The sequence below is a fragment of the Cavia porcellus genome, unplaced genomic scaffold (genome assembly GCF_034190915.1).
Source record: "Cavia porcellus strain 051 isolate PalLab524CR breed Dunkin Hartley unplaced genomic scaffold, mCavPor4.1 scaffold_20, whole genome shotgun sequence".
Lineage (NCBI taxonomy): Eukaryota > Metazoa > Chordata > Mammalia > Rodentia > Caviidae > Cavia > Cavia porcellus.
In genome coordinates, this window is record NW_026947503.1 from 12,509,880 (window position 1) to 12,533,647 (window position 23,768).

Here is a 23,768-nt window from a genome sequence, read left to right on the forward strand (position 1 = left end):
ATGTTGTTTTTTGCCTTAGAGCGAGCTGACCATACACTGAACCCTCTGAAGTTGTGAACCTAATTAAACCTCCCCATCCTTTACGTTGTGCATGTTGTGTATTTTGTCTTAACACTAGGAAAGGTGTTCAATACACTGCATTTTGCCATGTGGGTCTGCTTTTAACTTAAGTCCACCATGGCATAACTATGGAATCCTCAGTGTTCAATCTGAGTGCCAAATAGATAAATATTTTTTAATAAATCATTGAATTAGACATTGACCGAATGAGAATGTAGCCTCATTATTTTGTTGTTTGGGGTTTGCTTTGTTTTTTACTTCATTATTACTGCATTTTGCTTATGCACACAGAACTAAGTTTTCTCTCACATGGAGAAAAATGCCATCCCTGAGCCTCTATCAATAATACAATATTTCTGTGCATGAAAAAATTATAATCTTACATAAAAAAACAAAGATGATTACTTGTATAATCACTGAATTAAAAAATTTACCTATCTGGTCCTTTTGCAAGCAGCATTAATTTGGAAGTAGTAGATTTCCTGAACTGGATACGGCAGCATATATCTCTAATCCCAGCACTCAGAGAGGTTGAGATAGGTAGATTACAAATTCACCTAGCCTGGAAACTTAATGACAATGAAATCTCATCATGAAATAAAGTATTAGATGTATCTCATTGCCAAGCCCCATGAGTTCAATTCCATGCACTGAAAGAAAAAGACTATGTTTGAAAAATGAAATAAATGATATAGTTGTTACTTTCAGTATATATTACATTCATTTAGAATTTTGTAAAAGAATAATTGACCTTAATAACTTTTTTTTATTATGTGGAAAAAATTTTAAGCATATAGAGTAACAGAAACAACATGTATCTTTGGAAGAATACTAAACAATAGTCAGTGCCATTGTGGGTAATTTATTAATATCAAAAGGAAGTTTATGAAACAGTGGCTAAAATATCTTCAGTTTTTACCACTTCAGTACATTAATGGCCTTTGTCCAAACATCATCTATGGATCAACATCTGAGGAAATACATTCAAATTCTAGGAGAAGCAGGCATAGCAAAGCATTGTAGATTGAGAAGTTATGGAAAAAGATTCTAGGTGAAGCAATCTTTAGCAAAGATAGCCTCTTTCCCATGGGAAACTTTAAGTCTAATTTTGGAATGATTCATTCACATTAAAAGATGCATTAACCAAAGCCACATTTATTGGAAATCTATTTGGTAGCAGAGTATATGGTGCACTTACTTAGAGATTGTACCTTTAAAATTCAAACTCCCTTACACTTGAGAAGACACATAAGTGTAAAAGAATTCTGATATAATTTTGTAGTGCTAATAACATTTGAAATTCTTGATGGTTTATGCAATCTAGGATATTCCAAATAAAATGTGAGACAACACATATTTACCAAGTGTCAACTATATGTGGTGCAAAATTTTTAGTTATTAATATATATGAATCAATTAAAATTTTAGGTGAGATTTGAATACCACTTTACAGATAAGCAAATAAAATCAGAAAATCTATGTAATTAATGAAAAGCTAGACACCAGATAGCATCAGGATAAAAACTTAGACTCGGGTCTTTTGAATTTCCTAAATGTTGAGTAAATGAAATACATAAAATTTCAGATTAGTACGTGAAAAAGGTGAAACGGCTTTTTAAAGAAGGAGCTGAAACTGGGTGTTTTAATTGAATGAGGGTGTTTTAATTGAAGTTTTACTTTTAGAAAATTGTCCATTCACAGGCACTTCTAAGAAATGCAGGGAAATCTCATGTGCCTTTATCTGTTCCTCCAGTGATAACGCCCTGCAGATCTAGCACAGTACTGTACCCAGACACCCACAGTGACACCATCAAAGTAGGAATAATTTCACCACCACAAGGAACCATTATTTGGCTGTTCTGAAGCATCACTACTCAATCTGCTCACAATTGCATTATTTGTAACCATTAATGTATTCTCTGTTGCTAGATTTTGTCACTTTAAAAAGGTTTCATAAGCAAAATCACAGAACTCTGCAGTCCTTAGTTTTGATCTTCACTCCACCACTTCTCTGCATATTCACCCAGATTGTTTTAAATGTCAAGAGTTCATCCTCTTTCATTATTAAGAAACACTGCAAAGGATAGATTTAATGGTTCATTATTTGCTCATTGAAGATCATAGATATAGTCTCCATGGTTGGATGTTTACAAATAAAATTTCTCATGAAGTTCCACCTAATTTTTTTTTAGCATAATTTTCTATTCCTATGAGAAAAACACTTGGAGTTAAATTGTTTGGTCACATAATCATTGCTCTTCTGACATTTTCTAATATTGTTATCTTTTTAAATATTTCATTTATGATAAATGTGTGATTCACTGCTTTGCATCCTCACTAACATTTATGTTAACCTTTCTGATATATATGTAGTTAAATTTTATTTGAGCTTTATTTTACATTTCCCTGATGATTAATATTTTAGCATATTTTCATGTGTGTATTTTCTATAGGCATAGCCTCTGAGTTCTTCATCTGAAAATATCTTGAAGGACATTTTCTTTTTTCTTTCTTTCTTATTCCTTTCTTTCTTTGTTCTTCTTTTTTTTTCTTTCTTTTTTGAAATGGCAGTTTAATCAGAAGATGTTTAAAACTTGAACAACTGTGTGCCACTTCCAGAATGGGTTTTCCTTTGTGGTGCCCTCTTATACTGTCAAAATATTTTTCCTAATTTTCCATGACCTTGACTGTGATTTGAATACACATAGATATCATGGGAATAATATTTCTTTGAGTTCTCTAAGCTTCTGGAGTGTAAATTGACCCTTTTCCTAAATTTGGGGAGTTTCACCTCCTTTTAGCAGTGTTAACCGCCCATTTCTCTTTCCAGTGACACTATTATAGGTTTTTATTGTTGCTATACGTCTCACACATGCATTAGCCTCCATTTTATCCAATCACTTTTCTCTGACATTCAGATAGAATATTTCCATTCACTTATCTTTGAAATCATTGATTCCTTTCTTTATTTCATTCATTTTTTAAAAATTTCTGGTATTTTTAATTCTGTTTCCTACATTGTACCTCCATTATATTTTCCATTTGTTGGTTAAGAATTTCACCTTTTTCACTGAGAATTCCTGTTGTACTAATTTGTTTCACACATACAATTGCTGGGTTAAACATTTTCATGAGAACTATTTCAAAATTCGTGTCAAATAATTGAAACATCTCCATATTCTCATGATGGCATCTCTTCATTGTCTTGTTTCATGTGTTTTGAAATAGTCTTAATCTTGGTATGATAAATAACATTCTATTGTATTCTGGATATTTGGATCCATATGCCATAAAAATGGATGACACCCATGTTGTGTTTTACATTTCAGTGTGCCTAACATGCTGCTCTGTAGTCAGAAGGGAAAGCTCTGTCCTGTTGCTGTCAAATGAAGGCAAAAGTGCAGGTCACCCATGTGGCCTCAGCTAACACCTGAATGGGGTGGGTGAGGATCACTGTCTCTGGTAAGGTGGGGATGAAGCACATGCTTCCAGTGGGGCTTCTCCTGACACTGCCAGAGGCAGGACCTCACTACTCACAGAGAAGGATGAAGTCCTGACTGTGTTCAGGCTTTTCGGCTGCCTTCAGTGGTGAGGAGTTCTGCACGGCTGGCCAGAGTAGACCTAAGTAGTCTCACATGGACTTTGCTAGTAGGGATGGTAATACTTCTAAATATCTTTCTGTGGTATTTAATTTGTTTCAAGCATTATGGTGGCGCATGCCTATCATTCAAGCAATTAGGGGGCTGAGGAAAGAGGATTTCTCTGAGTTCAAGGTCAGCCTGAACTGCATAGTGAAATCCTGGCTCAAAAAGACATATATATATATATATATATATATATATATATATATATATATATATTCCTCTAAAAGTTTTGTCTTACTAGGAAAATGCTTCCTTAGTCTTTTAGCAAAATCCAAGTGGCATCTTTATTTTACATGTTTGTTTTTCTGTCTGTGACTGTTGGTGTTCCCAGGTTCTTTACTCCAATTCTGAGCCTGCAAGCCAGCAGACCTAGTAAACTCACCACTATGCCGTTTCTTGACTCCTAAATGCCTATATGCTATGCTTCTTCTCTCTGAGAAGTTTCTGAATGTTTGAGTTATATATATTAAAGTTTTAAATTATACTTAGTGAGAATATAAATGGGACATTTGTATATATATATATATATATATATATATATATATATATATAATAAAAACTAAATATTCTCTTGAGTAGTCTATATCATTTTTTAGGAACTTAAGAAAGAAAACTATATGCCTAGGGTTATGACTTGTACCTAAGGATCCCCATGAACTCTTAATGTATCGTGAACTCTAATGTAGTCACAGGTGGAACTTTTTGGAGTTGGCTTGACCTAGGTTGTGTGATGCTGGAATTAAGGATGTGAAGCTCCCTGGGTGTGAGTGTTACCTGTCCAAAGTGTGAGTAGTCTGGGTGGAATATAAGGACAGAAGGAAGGTTTTCTGTTTTGTTATTTGATTGCCTCTGTGGCTTTGCCTTGGTGTGGACTGTTTCTCCTCTGTGATTCTCCTCTATCATGCCATCCTACTTTAGAGCCAGGTGACTATGGATTGAAAACTACAATAAGCTTTTCTTCCTTTAAATTTGGGCATTGGTATTTTGTCTCAATAATGAGAAAAATAAGACACACAGATATGCATGCGCATGTGGAAGTTTATGACAGTGCCAACAGCATATCTAAAAATATTAGCAAGTCCATTCAAGTTACTTTTAACTAAATAGAAGTACAGTTGCACACTGAATTATATGCAAACATAAAAAACCATGATATATCTAAACAGACTTGCAAAAGTTATATTTAGTTATCGTGTAAGTCCAGTTTATTTTCTACATTTTCTATTTCTCTAATAAACTTGCTTAGACCTGAATTTGTTTAAATAATTAGAAGTTAGTATCCAAAAATAATCATATCACTTTAAAAAGAGGATTTATCATTAAAAGATTCTTTGGACCAAAGTTATTATTGATGTTTAAATGCATATTATAAATTTGAAAATAGTTGCTATCTATTAGAAAAATAGATCTGCAATCTTGAAATTGGAAAAATAGCAAAACAAATCTACTGGAGGATTGTTAAAATATCTTGGAAACTCTAAAGACTCAATCATAAGAAAATAAGCTGATATTTTAAAAAATTATCCAAAATATTAACACATAGTGCACCAAAGATGATATAAGCATAGGAAAAATGTTCAATATACATGTGATAAGGGAATGTAAATAAAACTACAAGGACATACCACTACAAAACGATTAAAATGACTGAAATTTAATATATTGACTGCACCAAATGCTGGTAAAATTGCAAAGTGAGTATTCACTCATTGCTGGCGGGAATGGAAACGCTGCAAGCATTTTGGAAGATAGTTTAGCAGATTCTTACACAGCAAATATATCAGATGATCCAGCAATACTAGCATTTATGCAAGTGAGTTGAAAATTTAATCCCACAATAAAACCTGCATGTAAATGCTTAGAGAACTTTTTTTATTAATGATAACCAGACTATGGGTGCAATAGACATTTTCCAAAATGTAAATGGATAAACAACCTGTTGTACATTCAGACAATTCAGTACTAGAGAGAAATAAGCTATCAAGCTACAAAAGATGTGGAAGAGCCTCACATTCATATTGGTAAGTTAAAAAAGGCAAACTGAAGTTTGAAAAATGGGATTATTTCAAGCATATAACACTGTGGCTGAAAATATGCAGAAAACAAAAACGAGGAGCAGTTGCTAAGGTTTCAGTGCAGTGAACTGTACCCTGAAAATGGTATACACGTGATATAACACATTTGTCAAAATTCATAAAGTACGCAGCACAAACTAAACCTTAAAGGATAATACGGGTTTTGGTTGATAATGTATCTCTGTTGGGTCGCTGACACACTACACTGATGACAGATATCAGTTGTAGAGAAGTCTGTGGATGAAGGGTGGATATGTGTGAACTATTCTTTTTCCTAATTTTTCTATAAACTTAAAACTACTTTTTAAAGCTTTATCATATGTGTATATATATATATATATATACACATATATATGGATTCTAATATATAACTATGTATGTATCAAGGATATATATATATGAAATACCCTTGTTTTTTTTAAGGAGAGTTATAAGGATATATCTATGTATCTATCTATATATATATATATATATATATATATATATATATAAATAACCTTTTTTAGAACAATTGTATAGAGCATTATTTGCATGTTCTTTCTTCTGTTTGTATAATTACCTGCTAAACAGCTTTCATGAAATGTGCAGTGCTTGGCAAGGAAGCTTCTCAATATTGAGCACAAAGAGAAAGTATCACCTACACTGATGGTTTAAATCGTTTTAGAAAGAAATAATGCAACCAAGCAATCATTTTCCCTTTGAGTAAGATTTACACTTTTCCCCACAATAATTTTATGTGACCTGTGCAGGACAGACCAAGAACGGCCTTGGTGAAAGAATACCTAACTCCTCAGAGCAGTTTGGAAATAATTTCTAATATGAAAGCACTGTCTCAGACAAGTTTTTATTTACAGTATGTAATTTTCTCAAAATTCCTGTGGAATGACTGTCATTATAACTAATATTTTAGTCAGGAAACTCAGACACAAAGAAGCTTAAGGAGGAGAACAAAATAAACTCATCAACATGTGATGGAGATGTCTCCGGTTCCAAAATTTCTGTGCTTCCCATTATGCAATGTGCAGCTTACATAAAACATACTCCACAGTGATCTTGGGCTTAGTGAATTTTAAAGGAAACAAAATGCCTGCTACAAATCACTCTTCTCCAATCCTATATTTTACTAACTTCATTCCATTTCCTAACTTGTTCCTACATGTTTGTATTCAAGATGTTCTCCAGAATCATCTGTTATCAAATAATTTGTGGTTTTCTATTTTTAATTCAGCAACACAATTTTCCCTAAAGTATAAATAATTCAACCCCTCTTCCTGTCTCCAGGGACAATAATTCAACCAATATCTCTAAGTCTAAGAAAGCACTGTGAGCACAAATTTGTGAAAATATATTTATTGTTGCTGCAGACAGGAAGGGAAAATAGATGTTTCTACCATACTACTTTGCAAAGTTAAGAAATAAATTATTTATGACAAAAGTGAGTTTATTCTACATCTCAGTATTGCTAACTACCAGTAGCAGCATTAATTCCACCAAAATCTGTGTGCCACATGTCTTGTAGGTCACTGATTCTGAAAATAAACACATATAATCCCAGGAACAGATTGAACTTTAACAAGTATTTGCTCATAATAGCTCTTGTATTGGCTATCAGGTGGCTTTGCAGTCAAATATTTTATGTTTCTAATGTTCAAATAGTTCAGATCTAGTCATCAGTAAATATTATTCCATGGTGTTTTAAATCATATATAAGCTAAAAATCACTATATAATCAACACACACATTGTTGAGTAACCAAATCACCTCAGATATACTACTTAGAATAATATACAGCTTAATGATTATAACATATGTTGTTCCTTTTATTCAATATCTTACCTCTGATTTCAACTCATAGATGATTCTATCATTGCTGTTCTGATAATTAGATTCTTCTTTTATATTTACTGATGCTTGTTCCATTTCATTTTCATGTAGCTCATGAAGAATGTCAAACTGAAAGAGAAAAACTTTTAAACTATAATCACATGTTTCTATAATATCTGGCTGTAGGATTTCTACACAATTCTTTCATTGTCTTTATGTCTTTTATTTTTCTTATTATTATAGCTTTTGAAGTAGAATCATTAAAATGTTTGTAGTTGAAGGTACTAATTTGCTTGGGAAAAATCAGAAAATGGTCACTAATTCCAACTCATGAATTGAAAACTGAGCAAGACACCATTACTTTCATAGGTTTTTAAATGATTGATCAGTTAATTTCTATATTTATCCCGTTAATCCTGACCTTTTATTCCTGCATATTAATTATTACCTCAATATTTTAATATTTGTATTCATATCTGTTTTCTATAAAATATAAATGGCTAACTATAGCAGAAACAAATTTGGATGATGGAAAAATATATACAGTCGCTGGACTCGTAAAATTTATATAGAACAGCTGCAAAAGCTGTCAATACATTGCCACAAGAAATTACTATATAAAAACTTAAGGTTGAAAACTTTGTAAATTTTGCCACAATATATAACAGCAACGATAATGATAATTGTAATAATAATAATAATTATTATTATTATGTTTTTCTTAATTTTATAGGTAAATGTTTGCATTATTCAATGTGTATTCAATCTCTGATAAGTTAGAATTTAAAAACTAATATCACACTGTACACTTAAAAGTTTAAAAACTTCATGACAAAATTCATGATTTTGTCAATATTATTAGTAATATTCTAGGCTCCAGGAACTGACCTCGATATGTACTCCTTTAGTTAATGCTAGCAGTAATCTTGTATATTAAATTTTACTATGATCATCACTACAGAATGGAAAAAGTGAACCACAGAAAATCTTAGGCAAAATAACCAGAAAAATCAAAATTTAAGAATATTTTTCCTGAATTCGTTATCTAAGCCTTAAATCAACACTGCACCTGCATCCATGTTGTAAAGTTATTGAAATAATTTTCTGAAAAGCTATAAAATGATATAGGAAGTGGAAATACAGAAAGCACAGCAGAAGACGCCAGAACTCACACCCACTAACGTGGAGCACAGCAGGGAGGAGGCTGATGTCCCACAAACTATGCAGGGGATCCATAGTCAGGACGGGACCGTGAAGAGCACATGGAAAGTGGGAAGAACTCCACCTTTTACGGTGGATTGTTACGATTTCCTGTTCATCATAATGTAAGTTAAATAGACGGTGTGACTTTTTAATCCCGAGCCGAGATGAAAGAGTCACTTTTTAAGAAAAGAACAGCAAGTACAAGTGTAAAATGAAAGCAGCGGGCTGGTCTCGGTTCACCAGGGAAAGTCCAATTCGTTCTGATAACTCGGCGCCCCTAACTTAACTTCTGAGATCCTAGTGTTTAGTCCAGAGGGACCCGTATCAATAAATTCTCCCCTTGTGAAAAGGAGAAAATAAAGGAAAGTTCTCTAAACAATAAGAAAACCCCACATCAACATACAAAGCATTCTCCTCCATTCATTAACACCAGGGGAAAGTCAAGGAGCTCTGAGTACGTAAATGATTTAAGAACAGAGTTTTTTGTTTTTTTTTTTTGTTTTTGTTTTTGTTTTTGTTTTTGTTTTCAGAAAAGTAATTAATGTCTGTTTCAGGAGCCAGTACATTCCACTTATAAATTTCACTTCATCACAGGCCGGTTTCAAAAATCTTAAGAATAATAGATTGCTCTTTGGTAATTTTTAAAAAGTACAAATCTTTAGAAAAATTGACTTAGAAGATGGAGAGGCTAAACAGTGTCCTAAAGTTTGGCCCTTCCTCCTGGGCTCTTTCTGCATCACTCTAGCAGGCAGCTCACAGGTCCTCCTGGCCCAGCACGCCTGCATTCTCCAAACATTTATCACCAGCCTACACTTCACTCTTGAATTTCAGGTGCCCATCTCCGACCTCCTACTTAACACACCGATAGATATCTCACACTTACCACACAGAAATGGCAAACTTAGACCTTCTCGCTCAAATCTGTGTCTTTATTAGTTTTTGCTGTTTCAACAAATATCAACTATCTTTGGCTTTCATCAAGCCAGCAGTGTTGGTTGTTGACTCCAGTTTCAAACATGCCAACCAAATTAAAATCAGTCACTCAGCTTCTCCTTTGTAAAATGTAATACGTCCTGTTCTCTCCACTTCCAAATACTGTCTTGATCAAAACCACCATAACCTGCCACTTCAGTTACGTTAATAGCTTCCATATTCACTGTTTCTTCCCATGGCACCACTCAAAATAGAAACCAAAGAAATCAACTTTCTAATTCAGATCATGCCACCCCTCTTCTAAAATCCCTTTACTGTCTTCCTAATCCACTTAGTATGTAAGTCAAACTCCTTTAATGCTTTTCTCTATATCTTCTCTGCCCCTATTTCCTACTTCCTGCCTTTATTCTACTCTTCTTGCTTTTCTTGTATATTCCAGACATAATGAGAGTAACATAATAAATAAAACATCACACAGATGCAACTATTAAAACAATATAAGGGAAAATTGATTAACCGATTATTGAAAAAACTGCTTTCTCTCCTTGAAACCAAGTTAGTTTTATTTATTTTAAAATCACACTTTGGACACAAAATAACCTTAATCTTGTTGATAGTTTTTCAACTTTCGTTTCAGATTAATGAAGCTGTAACAAAATCTATTGAGCAACTGAAAAATTTGAGAGAAGTAGATTCGGTTACTAAAGATGATTAATTTAGCAGCATTATGTCACCTGGAAATGATATATCACATTAGTTAAATTGAAAGTGACAGGATTACGCAACATCAGATAAAATGAGTGAGTCAGCATTGGAAAGCATGTTCTGAGTACACTTCCTTTTATTTAATACCTATTTATTTTCTGTAAGGCTTTTTTCCCCTTGAGGTTGCACCATAATATAATTCCATAATTATACTTTAAAACCCTTCTTTCAATACTGCAGTGTTTATGAAAACTTAAACTAGGCAACTTGCCATGTCTCTGACTTCAAATATATCTGCCATAATTTTCTCCAAGAAATTTAGCAGTATTTGATATAAATATACATTGTATTTTCAGATATACAAGGAATGGTAAATCTGCAGATGTCTAAAGAATCAAAACTATGTTATTCATATAAACAAAATATTTTCCTACTAATGTAGATACGGCTAGAAAAGCAAAATTTATTTCAAATGGCTCAAAAAATATAATCTAACATATTCTGTTATTTTTATACTATTTCTCATTTCATCTGTCAAGATGATTAAAGAAGATTATATAATTAGACTCCATAATTTTGTTCTTTGTGAAACAGTACATGGAATATTTATGTCTATATCATTAATGCTGCAACATAATTCAATCTCTCCTGAACACCAAATCTGCCATTTCTCCTTCAGCTCTTCATAAATGTCACTGCATCTTTCATGATGGAGAAAGAGAAGCCATGCATAGTAAAGCTCCCCAACCACCTAGTATAAAAATCTAAATGTTTGCATTTACATAAATCTTTCCTCTTGCCACAGAATTTAAGTGACTGTCCTAAGATCAAAGAATAATCATTCCATTGGCACTTAGGATTGACAATTTTGACGTCTTTGCCACAAAAATTATTCCTTTTCTGTATATAAGTTGTCTCGATTTATTCCCCTTAAAATTTTGCTGCTTAATATTTTTCATTTAAATTGAGTTCAAGGAAGTGTGAAAGGTCAAGAATAGAAAAATCTCCCTCTATTCCAGACTTGGAGTTTCCCTCCTCACTCAGGACTACATTGGATTCTGTATTCCTAGACTTTCCAATACACAATATTTAGTCCACTCTCAAATGTCTGAGAAAATTGGACATGGTTTGAACAATGCCCTTGTTTAAAGTCTATCTTGGCCTTACGTGTAAAAGGACTTTCCCTGCTACTCTCTTGTCAGATCTCTACGTAATTTTCCCTTTGTTCATTTGTCCTGCTTTGTGCCAATCATCCAGTCATATTTTCTCACTGGGTGCTCCATCCAGGGCAACCCACCTACTTCTACAACCTCAGCCACCATCTCTTTGTTTATTGTTCAAATTTCTCATCTGTACTCATAAATCCAACATCTTTCTGTAAGGGTTAATTCAGAAGGTTGCCTTGTTTGGATTGAGAACTGCCTAGTTTAATGTAACACACCTCTGGAGTGTTTGATGGTCTAGAGCGTGTTCCTAGAGTGACTGGAATGCAGGTCAGTGAAGTACGGGGGAGGGAAACCCACCCTGGCTATGGGTAGCACTATCCAACAATCTTGCAGCCCGTATGGAACAAAAATGAAAGAATGAGGAACCTGTTAGCCCATGAAACTTGATTCTGCTTGAGCAGGTGCATTGTTGCTGCCGTCATCATGGTTTCTTGAGGCTTTCAATGCAAACTCGTATCAGTGACTCTCTAGGGAACTTCTGGTCCTTCAGCCTTGGATCTGAACTGAAACCTGGGTCCTTCTTGTTCTCCAGGTTCCGGCTCTTTGAACTGAGCAATTACTGGATTTTCTGGTTCTTTATCTCTCAGTCTGCCTTTGTGGAAGCACCTGTCCTCTGATCCTGTAGGCTAATCTAATAGAAACGCTTTCATCATTATATATAAATCATAACACCTATTTGTAATTGCATGAACTATATTGTATTTATTATATTTATTGGTTCTCTTCTCTGAGAATTTTAACCTATAAACCTAACATTGCCATCTCAATTTCAAAACAAATTTATAATATAATTAATTCTCTTTCTCCATAAGTTTTTTTTTCAGTGATACATCGTTTTAATATTTGGCCAACTGATTGAAAAAGGTGGAAATTTCTTAAATTCTCCTCTCATACATCCCTTGAAGTCACACATACAGTTAGCCACCAAACACTGGTATTTATTTTTTAATGTACGTATTTACAATTCTCAACATCTCTACTCATGCAGTAAGTTTAGAAAATTCAAATGCTGCTTTCTGGTGATCATGACAGACTCCCTACAGTGTCTCTATCATCTTTGCCCCCAAATTTCTTACTCACTTCAAAGTCGAGTCATTGTGTTAAATTGCAATCAGGCCGACCCAGGTCAACACTTTTCCTACACTTGCTCTCTTCATTGTCCTCGTGTTGACAGGTACATTTTCAATTTGGCACCTGGAGGAAGTGCTGAATATCAATGAATTCAGGGTTAAAGGCCAAGTTTTATCAGTTTGTCAGGTTCTAGTATTATATTCTCCTCTAATAAAAGAGGAACAACGTAAGAAGGAAATGTAACCAAACAAAAGGACACTTTAAATTTCAGGATATCAAACAGCAAGGTTACACAGAATTAGGTATAAATGTGCAGAGTATTTTTTTCAAATGCACTGAGAAATTACAAAGTGCTTTAATTCATAGCTTCAAAATTTTTAACATTTTTTTCCAAAGTAAATGTTACCTAATTCTCTCCTCTCACCTTAAAAATAGTAGATAAACCAGTTTTGCTAAATTATAATTTGATTGCATCCTTCAGCTCAAAATAAGGATCTTAAACAGCTTACCTCAATCGCTTCTAAATTCTTTGGGTCTCTTTATGTATCCACTACATTTTTAAAGTCTATCTTAGAGCAGTGTTTCTATGGCTTGTGTCTAATATTTCCCCAAAGCCTCATGCAGTCATAGGTAAGGCTTTTTTTAGAGGTAGCTGAACCTAGAGTGTGCAATTGATTCATGGTGTGATTAAGGACGGATGATTACTAAATCAGTTGACTGATTGGTTTGGCACTGTCATAAGTCCAGTAGCCTCGATACAATTTAAGGAACATAAAGAAGGGCCAGTCTTGTCCCTTGATTGCTTTGAATTGTTTCTCTTCTGTGTGCCCTGTGTGCCATGCCACCCTGCTTTGCCACCAGCTCTATGGACTGACAGTGCTACAAATTGTGAGCTAGATAAACCTTTCTATGCTTAACTTATAGGTTTTGGGTATTTTGTTTCAGTAGTAAGAAAAGTAACTAAGACCAGTACATTTATTTTTAAAATATTTCTAGTATACTTAAAGTACTGATATTGTGTAGTCAAATTCAGCAGTGTAGCTGTATACAAAATCAGTACTCAAAGATCAATAACAAACTCACCGAGAGAGATATTAAGGAAACTTTGCCTTATACAATAGTATCAAAAATATGAAGTATTTAGGACTCAATTTAACAAGGGATGTTAAAAAAACAAAAACAAAACAAAACAAAAAAAAAAAAAAACCTTTACATTGTAAGCTACAATACACTGAAAAATATTAAAAAGGATACCAGAAAATGGAAAGATATCCTTTGATCATGGGTAGGGATAACAAATACAGTGAAAATAGCCATAAACAAAATTGTTATACAGATTTAATGCAGTCCTAATCAAAATACCAATAACATCACAGGATTAGAGAAAACAATCCATTCATTTGGAACCAGAAGAGATCAAAATAGAAAAAGTCATACTGGGCCACAAAGGAAAAACAGGGGATATCACAATTCCTGACTTGAAATTATGCTACAGAACTACTGTGATTAAAAAAAAAAATGTGGTCCTGGAAAAAAAATATTAAAAAAAAAAAAAAAACAGGCTCAAAGATCAATGGAACACATTAAATGATGCAGAATGATCTCCAAACATACTAGGGCAATTTATCTTTGACTAAGGGACAAACATGCTTACTTGAAAAAAAGATTGCTTCTTTATTAAATGGTGGTAGAAAACCTGGCTTTCTACATCTCAAAGTTTAAATCTATACCCCTGTCTCTCACCAGGCACTAAACTAAAATCAAAATCAAATAAAGATGTAAGTATTAAACAGAAACACTGAATCTGCTAGAAGATAGAATAGGTAAAACTTGAAGGCATAGGTGTAGGCAGAGACTTTATGAACAAAACTTCAGTCACACAGAAAATATTACAAAGAATCAGTGACTTATGAAAAAAACTTTGCACAGCAAAAGAAACCAACAGAGTGATGAGAAAACACAGTATCCGAAAAATGTTTGCCTGTTGTCCTTCAGACAAGACTAATGCATAGAGAAATAAAATAAAAAGATCTTTTAAATTTAAAGACCCAGTCCAAAATGGGCAACTGAAATGAATAGACAATTCACAGGTAAAAAAGTGAAAATGGCGAATAACTATGTGAAACAAAAGTTCAACATCACAGATCATTTGAGAAGTGCAAATTAAAACAATGCTGAGATTTCATCTCACTCTAGAAAGAATGGCTGTTATCAGGAAGGAAATCAATCAAATACAAATACTGGCAAGGATGTGAGAAAAAAGGAACTCTTTTCTACCGCTGGCGGGAGTGTAGACTGGTGCATCTTGTGTGGAAATCAGTGTGGAGATTCCTCAAAAAACTAAGACAAGGTTTCATTTGACTCAGCTATTCATCTTCCTGGTATCTTTCTGAAAGACGTAAAAGCATCATACAACAGCGATATATGTATAGCCATATTTATAGCAGCATTCCTTGTAATATCTAAATCTTAGAAATAATCCAAATGTCCATTTATGGATGAATGTAGAAAGAAGACGTGTTTTTTTTTTTTTTTTTAATGCAATGGAGTACTTCTGTCTCATAAAGAAGGATAAGCTTGAGCTTATCTAGCTAGATGGATGCCTCTTTGAGGCCAAAATCTTAAGTGAAGTAAATTGACATAAGTTTAAATATTGCATTGTTTCTCTAGTGTGAGAAGGTGAAATGGTAAATAGGGACTGAAATATATAACAGATATTGGGAAATAGGAAGAAAATATTCAAATAGGAAAAAGAACAATAGGGAGAAAAAGGGAAAGGAAAGAAGGGAAAAGAAAACAAATTCAATAGAAAAAATGGAAACAAAACCTTTATGAATAAGGAAGGGAAGACGGGTTGGACAGGGGAGAGACTTGGGTAAAAAGAATCATGATATATTACATGTGGTTTGAATTTCCTATGACAAATTTGATCAATATGCATATCAAAAATGTACAAATAAATTAATTTTTAAAATATTGGCATTGTAAATAAAATGATTATATTGTGTTTTATTGTAATAAATGATATCTAGAAACTTTAGAAATCTGTAATTGCTATGGTCTATTCAAAATCTCAAACATTCTAATTTTATTACTTAAAAATTATTTTTCCCTTCTTGTTTCTCTCCTTTTCCCTATCCCAACTGTTCTTTCCTTTTGAGTACTTTGTTTCTCTTTCACATATATATATATATATATATATATATATATATATATACACACACACCCAAACACACACACACACACACACACACACACACACGATAGATAACTATGTGACCAATCTCTGTAAGTTCATCCAAAAGAACAGGCTGTGCTGTCATTGTTTGATCATTTCAACATTTTATTCATTCCTAAAGCTTGTAACCTGAACAACTACTTCTAAGATAACAATATGCAATATATTAATTAGTGCTAACTTCCTACTTTTTTGAAATCCTGTATTTATTCTATCCTTTTGTCTATTTTGCTTTTTTGAAATAAAAATATTATTTCATTTGCTCCAGACTATAATATTGTCATGTATATTAATACTTGAAGGATTATCTTACTTTATGATATTCAAGAAAATTTGTATGCAAGTAATGTGTACATATGTTATGGCTATATGGCATCAAATGATAAATTTTTATTGGATTTAATAATCTTAAGCTTTATGGGACACAGTTGTTTAAAAACAAGATACTAAATGTTAGCTCACGGTAACTATTAAACATAAAATAATCTGTTACTGGAAATGAATCATTTAAAGAGATAGAATTTTGTATCAATAGATGAAATTACTTATTGATAGAATATATAGAAATTATGAACAATTTTATTTTTTGTTAATAGAGACATTGAAAATGTTATTCTCACATTAGTTAGAAGTGGAAACTATTTTGCAATTGGAAAGTCACTGTTATAGTTCTTTTAAATATTTTTTCTAATCATATGACAAATACACGTTTTTCTAATGCTGAATGTTATTCCTTATTACATAGCAATTACCTAATCCAGGTAGGTCTACTGCAACTTTTTTATGAAAAAGAAAATTAGAAACCAGATGAAATTACAAAAAATTTGTGACCCAATGAATAGTTTGATTTTCATCACCAATATATAAAAATATAGCCTTGTTAGGTATACTCAACTGTGACAACACGCATCAGAGTAACACTGGAGATTGGTCTTCATTTGAAAAGTGAGTGGAATTTCATACGTGAACACAGGAACTTGCATTAAATCTTGGTCCCCTGGCAGGTTCATGTATGAATGATTACTTATGAAAGTTGTAAATCTGGGACTGAAAATCATGTAGCTATTTCTGTGGAGAATTGTGGGAAGTAGTAATATGTGGTAGTGGCAATTATTTTATGTTGTCTGCAAAATTCTCCATAAAAACAGGCAGAGCAGTCAATTTAACAAGATAGAAAATTGTGTATATAGGTAATAGTTTTACTTTGCATTTTAGATACTCATGTTTTAAGATGACCCACTGACATTTCAAGTGAAATTTCATATGACCCATTGCGTATTATCAACATTTATTTTACAAAATTAAAAGTAATGAACAGAATCTGAGACCATAAAACTATACAATTTGGGGTAGACATACTTGGCAAGTGTGGAAAGCCAAAGAAAAATCAATAGATGAAACTAGAAGAGAGTTCAGAGTCTGAAGGCCCAGAAGAATTAAAATTCTATACACTTCTCAAAAATAAATACAATAAAACCAAACAAACAAAACAAGACACCAAAACATCCTCCAAAAATACCTATTAACTAAGAGAAAAGTGCCAAGAATACAACCTGTATTGAGACAAAAGTAGTAACACTGGGAAAAGATTACAACAATGCAGACAAAAATGATATATAGATGTCTTAGTTACTTTTCTTTTTTCTGAGACATAATATTTGATGCCCAAAGATAAGCTAGGAAAGCTTTACTTAGCTCACAGTTTGTAGAGGTTTTAGTCGATCACCAGCTGGTTCCAAGGTAGGGTGGAATGTTGCAGAGGGGCAACAGTTCACAGAGGCAGAAGACATCAAAATCAATCGAGAGAAGTGGAGAGGTAAGTGTCTATCACCCCTTAAATTATATGCAGGCTACCAGCCTGAGGTATAGCACTCATGCTCTTAATTACAGCATTGGACCTGAACTCAATCAAAAATTCTAAATTCTTCCATCTCCGAAAAAGCCTGACTGTATGAGTCTTTGGGGGACACAAACTATAGCAAGGTATTAGAACCAAGAGTTTTAGGAAGGCACAAGGCTGTAGCTGTGGACACTTCATACAAATATTAAGTATAATAAACTCTAGATCAGTGAAGTCAAAAATGTTCCTTGGTTCATCTTCTTATTTTTGTGACTATTAATTTATATAATAATGAGAATGAGAAAAACATAATAGTGAGCCATATATAATGCAACTATAAAGAAAAAAGGGTGAAAAATACGTTCTTATCTGTAATGAAAACATGCTATAGATAATGAGACACTAGAGAAATACATGACACAAGCAAAGAAAAGAACTAAAATTCCCAGTGTAACCTGGATAAAACTATTAAGATGTGAATAACTCTAAAACATCAAAACCAGAATTTAAAATGAAATAATACTCAGGAAAAAATTATAAATAAAATTAAAACAATTTCACTTCACATTATATTTTCATAAAGTTTGAAAAAAAGCAAGCAGCATTAGGATCTCATGCATTTTAGCTGAAACATATTTCCATGAATATCATAGAGTGGTTCTCTCTGGACGATCGTTTTCATTTTATTTCTTGCATTTTTGTGTATCTTCTAGGTTAAAATAATAAGTATAGAAACTAGAAAAAGAAAAAACACTTCGAATAAACTAGAAGGAAAACAAGAGTAAATAAAGGAAATGGATAGTGACCGGAGAATATAACAATGAAGAAAATATTGGAATCCCAGAAGTAATGAAAAAGATTTAAAATTATTTCAGAAGCTGTACCAGAAGAGAGGAATGAATGGCATTTAGTATGTTTATAAATTTTCCTAATCCTTTCCACTGAGAGCACTTGGAAATAATAACCATGTCAGTAGCAATGCACTGCAGCTATCTATGCGCAGACTGTGCACATTTTGAGATATTTTTCCCCAAGCAAACCGTGGCTTCATTAAAGAAATGGTTCACTGCAGGTCTAAAACACAGTAATCTGCTGTATCTTACCATTCCAGAGAATAAGAAACATCCCAACTGTACTTTGTAGAAGTATAAAAGCTTCATTCTTCCAAATATGGTATTTTTTAAGAATTAAAATATAATAATTGTAACAGATCAAAATTTATTCAATAAACTGAAACTCATAGTACATAATTTTATAATAAAAGAGAAAATCAAATTTAATCAACCTTGAAAAATCGTAGTGAATCTATTCACTGTTTTGTTAACTGACAGGGAAATATACCGCATTAGGCTGAGTTATCCTAATGAAAAATAAGATACATAATGCATACCTGTTGTATTAATTAGAAATTATTCAGATAGTCATTTTGAATAATTGCTGCCGCTTTGTGATACTCTTTGGCTCTCAGTTGCAATAAAGTGAAGGTCGTTACTTGTTTCATAATCCAAGATTATATATTGTCACTGACAACTTGTTTGTGCCCACTGATTCATTCAAAGGCCAAACAAAAGTCACTTAAGTCTCAAAGAATTATTTACTATTCTTAACATATTTATCTACAAGGTAATAAAAGATATTACACGTTCAACAGAGGATCAATAACAGCTTGCAGAGAAAGTTGATCTGAGAAATTTATATTTCACCGAAATGTTATCTAGCATATATTTCCACATACAATAAAATACCTAATAAGGGAATATAATAAACTGTCACTAATTATACAAATGCATTTATATGTTATATTTTATATATAGATATATAGAGAAATAATTATGCAAACTTATTTCATCATTGTGGAGATGTTACTTTGTAAAATTATTTACAAGTACAATTCCTTTAGAAGTCAATCACTTCATTCCATTTTTAATCTGAAAATATCACTATTTTCCCCATAAGGCTCAGATTACTCATTTCTAATAATTTTAGATACTAGATCACAACAAATAAATTTTACTTCTTAGTCACAGGCTCCAAGTAAAATTTTTGGGAAAGGATAACATCAAATAGTCCAAGTGTACAGGGAAAAAAGCAAGAATCCTGTACAGTAGTTGTGGTTTTGATAAAATTCTGGTATATACTTGGATGCATCAGACTATACAGGCATCCAGTTAGTTTACATTCCATAAAAGGACAGAGGTGGACTAGATTTTGTTCTAAGTAATTTTCCAATGCTCTAAGAAATTGAGGCTGACAGTCTGTCGATAGGAAATTAGTTATAGGAAGAGTAAGTAACAACTTACAAATCAGGTAAAAATTTAAGTATAACATGAAAGAAGATAATGAACTTTTACATTAACTCAACAAAAAAGAAAAAGAAAAGAAAATTTCAAAAGAAGTTATAATTTATGAAAACATTTATAAGTGTATTATTTATAGAGTATATAAGTGACTTTTAGCTTTTAAAAAATCATGTTAAAGGAAAACAAGATTAAAAAAAAAAAAAAAAAAAAAAAAAAAAAACTCTTCCATTATATGATCAATATAACACTGACTGCTAGCCAAAAGGAACAAGAGACAAAATTTACCATACTCGGAAAAAAAAAAGAAAAAGGAAAAGCAGAACAAAAACCATGAAAGAATTGTAAAGACACTGAATATTAAGTAATCCTTAAGAAATAAGAACCAAACAAAAACAGATTAAAGATTGCTCAGCTTCTTCTTGTAGAAAGTTCTCAGTCCACAGAAAAGGGAGGGCAGAACTTAAAAGATTTCTTTTTTTTTTTCTTTCCTTTTTTAAGCATCTGCATTTAACCTTTATAATACATAAATACCATTCATCATGGGGAATCAGTACGAATACACACAATGCCTGGCGATCCTTTCTGAGGAAGGGGTATGGGCCAGCAGTGTGCTGAAACTCTACTCTTGCAAGGAAGGGCCCTGTCCGGCCGAGAACCTGTAGATGAGGGCTGCAGACTGTGCAGCAGGGTGGTGACTAATTCTCAAAAGAGTGAAAAGGGGCCTAGGATTTATGCAAGGCCAGTACTGGCATCATCATCTTGATTCCAAATCCCTCCTGGAAAACTTCATTATTCACGTTGGTTATCTGAAGTACCTTAAATAGCTTTGTTTCAGAATTCATTAAGAAAAGGAGCCACAGATTGGAAGCTCCTGTGATTTCATCAGACAAAGCTTAAAAGCTTCCAACCCAGAAGAATTTGAGCCAGGTGTGGTGAAGCACATCTGTAATCCCCGCTGTCAGAGAGTCTGAGACAGAAGCCTTATGTTCAAAGACAGCCTGGGCAATTGAGTAAGATACTGGCTCAAAATGAAGTTTTAAAAAAGACTGGAGGTATAGTTCAGTGGTAGATCTCTTGCCTGCTATGCACAGGCTCTCCCAGTAATGAAATTAGGTATCAGGACAAAGGTCAAAAATATGAAAATATCAGCACTGAGCCAAGTAAAGTTTGTAATAACAAGAATCCAGTGCCTATTATACATTATGCAAATGAATATGTGATTGATAAGAAGAAAAATCAGTCACTTTAAACTTACCCAAAAAGGACAGGGACAGTACAATTGGTAGGGACCAAAATGACCTCAGTGTTCCCTTTAGCTTTAAGGAAATTTAGACATGTTTATTTGTTCACATAGGCCTCTCACTTCTTGGAAAGTTTACTTTCAAAAAATTCGTATAATTATATATTTTTTCTCTATCTTTTGAAAATAAGTCTTTTTCCCACCACTTGCTGGTCATGTAAAATTCTTTCCAAAGACCTAGAAACCATCTCTATGAAGTACGAACTTTGAAGGATCAATGACCTTCCCTCCTGGTAGCTGGGAGTAGGTGGGACCTGAGTTCGGTGACTGCCAATTAATAAACACAATGACTACCTTAGCAAACACAGATGGTGTAATTATAGAGAATAACATTTGAAAACAGTAAGATCTCAAGGTGATTGACATGCCATTGGTCAATCCTAGCATCTATCAGGTTTTTTCTATAGCTCATCCTATGAGACCTCATATTTATCAATGAGCAAAAAGAAAGGCAACTTGAAGCTCTCAAGTAAATGGTGTTTCTAAGAAAGACAAAAACTATTTGAAAAGAACATAACCAACATTTTTCCAAAATTAATAAAAAGTGTTTAATTCTTGAATTTTGATCCATGAAATACAAAACATGTTGACATCAGATTTCTTAAAACTAGTTTTCAAGAAAAAAGTCTTAAAAATTGCCAGAGAAAGAGACACACTGATGTCAGCATCATGGGTGAATCTGTAGATATTTATGGTGATTGATGAAAGATAAACAAACAGTAACGCAAGTGGTTTGATTCTATTTATATACAAATATGTGAAAACTAATTCAAAACGGTGGAAAGCACATTAGTATTTTCCTGGGGGGCCACAAGAGTATACATATCATAGCCAAGAGGTTGTGGAATTGATATCTTCAAGGCCATGGTATTTTAGTTTCCAGAATTGAGACACATTCCTGAGAAGGAGGTAGAGGGTTTTAAATTGATTTTTTCTGAAATCTAATAGGATTAGATTTTCTGTAATAAATTGGCATGAAGGTTAGTTGAACCTTGAAGTGAAATACAGAAAAATAACAATGTTATCATTTAGATAAAAAAATGTTCCCCAAAAGTCTCATCTGCTGCAAAGTTGATTGAATCATGGTGTACTCTGTTCTCATCAGTGAATTGTTCGTTCCCCTGATGAGCTCAGTAGCTAAATGTGCTGTTGGGTGATGGTCCTGTCTGGAGGTGAATCGCTGATGGCATGGCCTGGAAGTGTGTACATGTGTCCCCAGTTCCTCCCTTCTTTCTCTCCCTGGCTGCTGTGAGATGAGCAGCTGTCCTTGGTCAGGTTCTTAGAATCACCTGATTAATCCACTGGAAACCAGGAGCACAAAAATCCTCCTTTAAGCAGTGGGTGTTAGGTATCTTTCTCAGTTATGGGAAAATGACTAACACAAAAAGTATAAACATAAAAGCATAAATGGCTAATGATATAGGTGGAAGGTTATTTACTGCAGGATGGGTCACAGGAGCCAAAGACTGAAAGAGAGAATGTGTATCCTTGGGAACACAATTAAAAAACTTTGGAACAATAACACTGACACATTCTACAACCACTTAAAGACATGACTTATAGTTGTGTCCATAAAATGTTGATCACCAGTGTAAGTTATAAAAAAGTTTATAACATTATTCAGTATTTTAAAAATCACAAAATATTGGAAATGCATGTAAATATTTACCTTTACTTACATGCACACTTCATGTAAGCATATATAAATGTCTATATAAATACTATATATGTAGATGTACCTACAATTCTATATATGATTTTATGTTTTATATGCAGGAAGATAACCTTATTACTGAGTGATGTAATATAAATAGAGCAGAAGAGAGAAAACAAGCGAATATGCATGCAAAAATAATGTTTTCATTGAAATTAAAAATAATATAGGGTAAAATACATAGATTTATGTAAGATTATATGCACATAAAATACATGTGCATTTTAAAAATGGAAGTGGAGAAAACAGTAGCAAAAAATGAATCATTTCTTAAAGGATAAAAATCTGCCACTAATGTGGAATGTTCACCTAATTTTGTTCTAATCTCTGGATCATTTTTCAATAAAAGCTTTTAAATATTGTGGAGCAGTGCATTTGTGGAATACAAGTTAGAGGCTCTGTCCTGCATACTCAAAGGAAACATTCTCCTAGTTCAACGGAAAATGTATTATGCATACTTTGCGGAGAGGAAATTTGGGCTCATTTGTTTCCCAAATAACCAGCAATAAGTAGAATACTTTAAAAGATTTCACAACTCTTTGCTCTTTGAATTCAAATTAAATAGAAGATGAAAATGGATTCAAGGATATATACATACGTATTCTATATTATTATCTCAGTTTTGGTATTTTAGT

The 23,768-nt window shown here is 33.0% G+C and overlaps 1 protein-coding gene across 1 annotated transcript in view; it reads right to left on the bottom strand.

The window, feature by feature from the left end:
* Ccdc102b (coiled-coil domain containing 102B) overlaps positions 1 to 23,768 on the bottom strand; it is a 125,958-nt gene that overhangs the window by 29,551 nt on the left and 72,639 nt on the right. Inside the window, exon 5 of the mRNA XM_063231492.1 lies at positions 7,616 to 7,732. Within this exon, the coding sequence (XP_063087562.1) occupies positions 7,616 to 7,732 (117 nt within the window). The remainder of the gene's footprint in view (positions 1 to 7,615; positions 7,733 to 23,768) is intronic.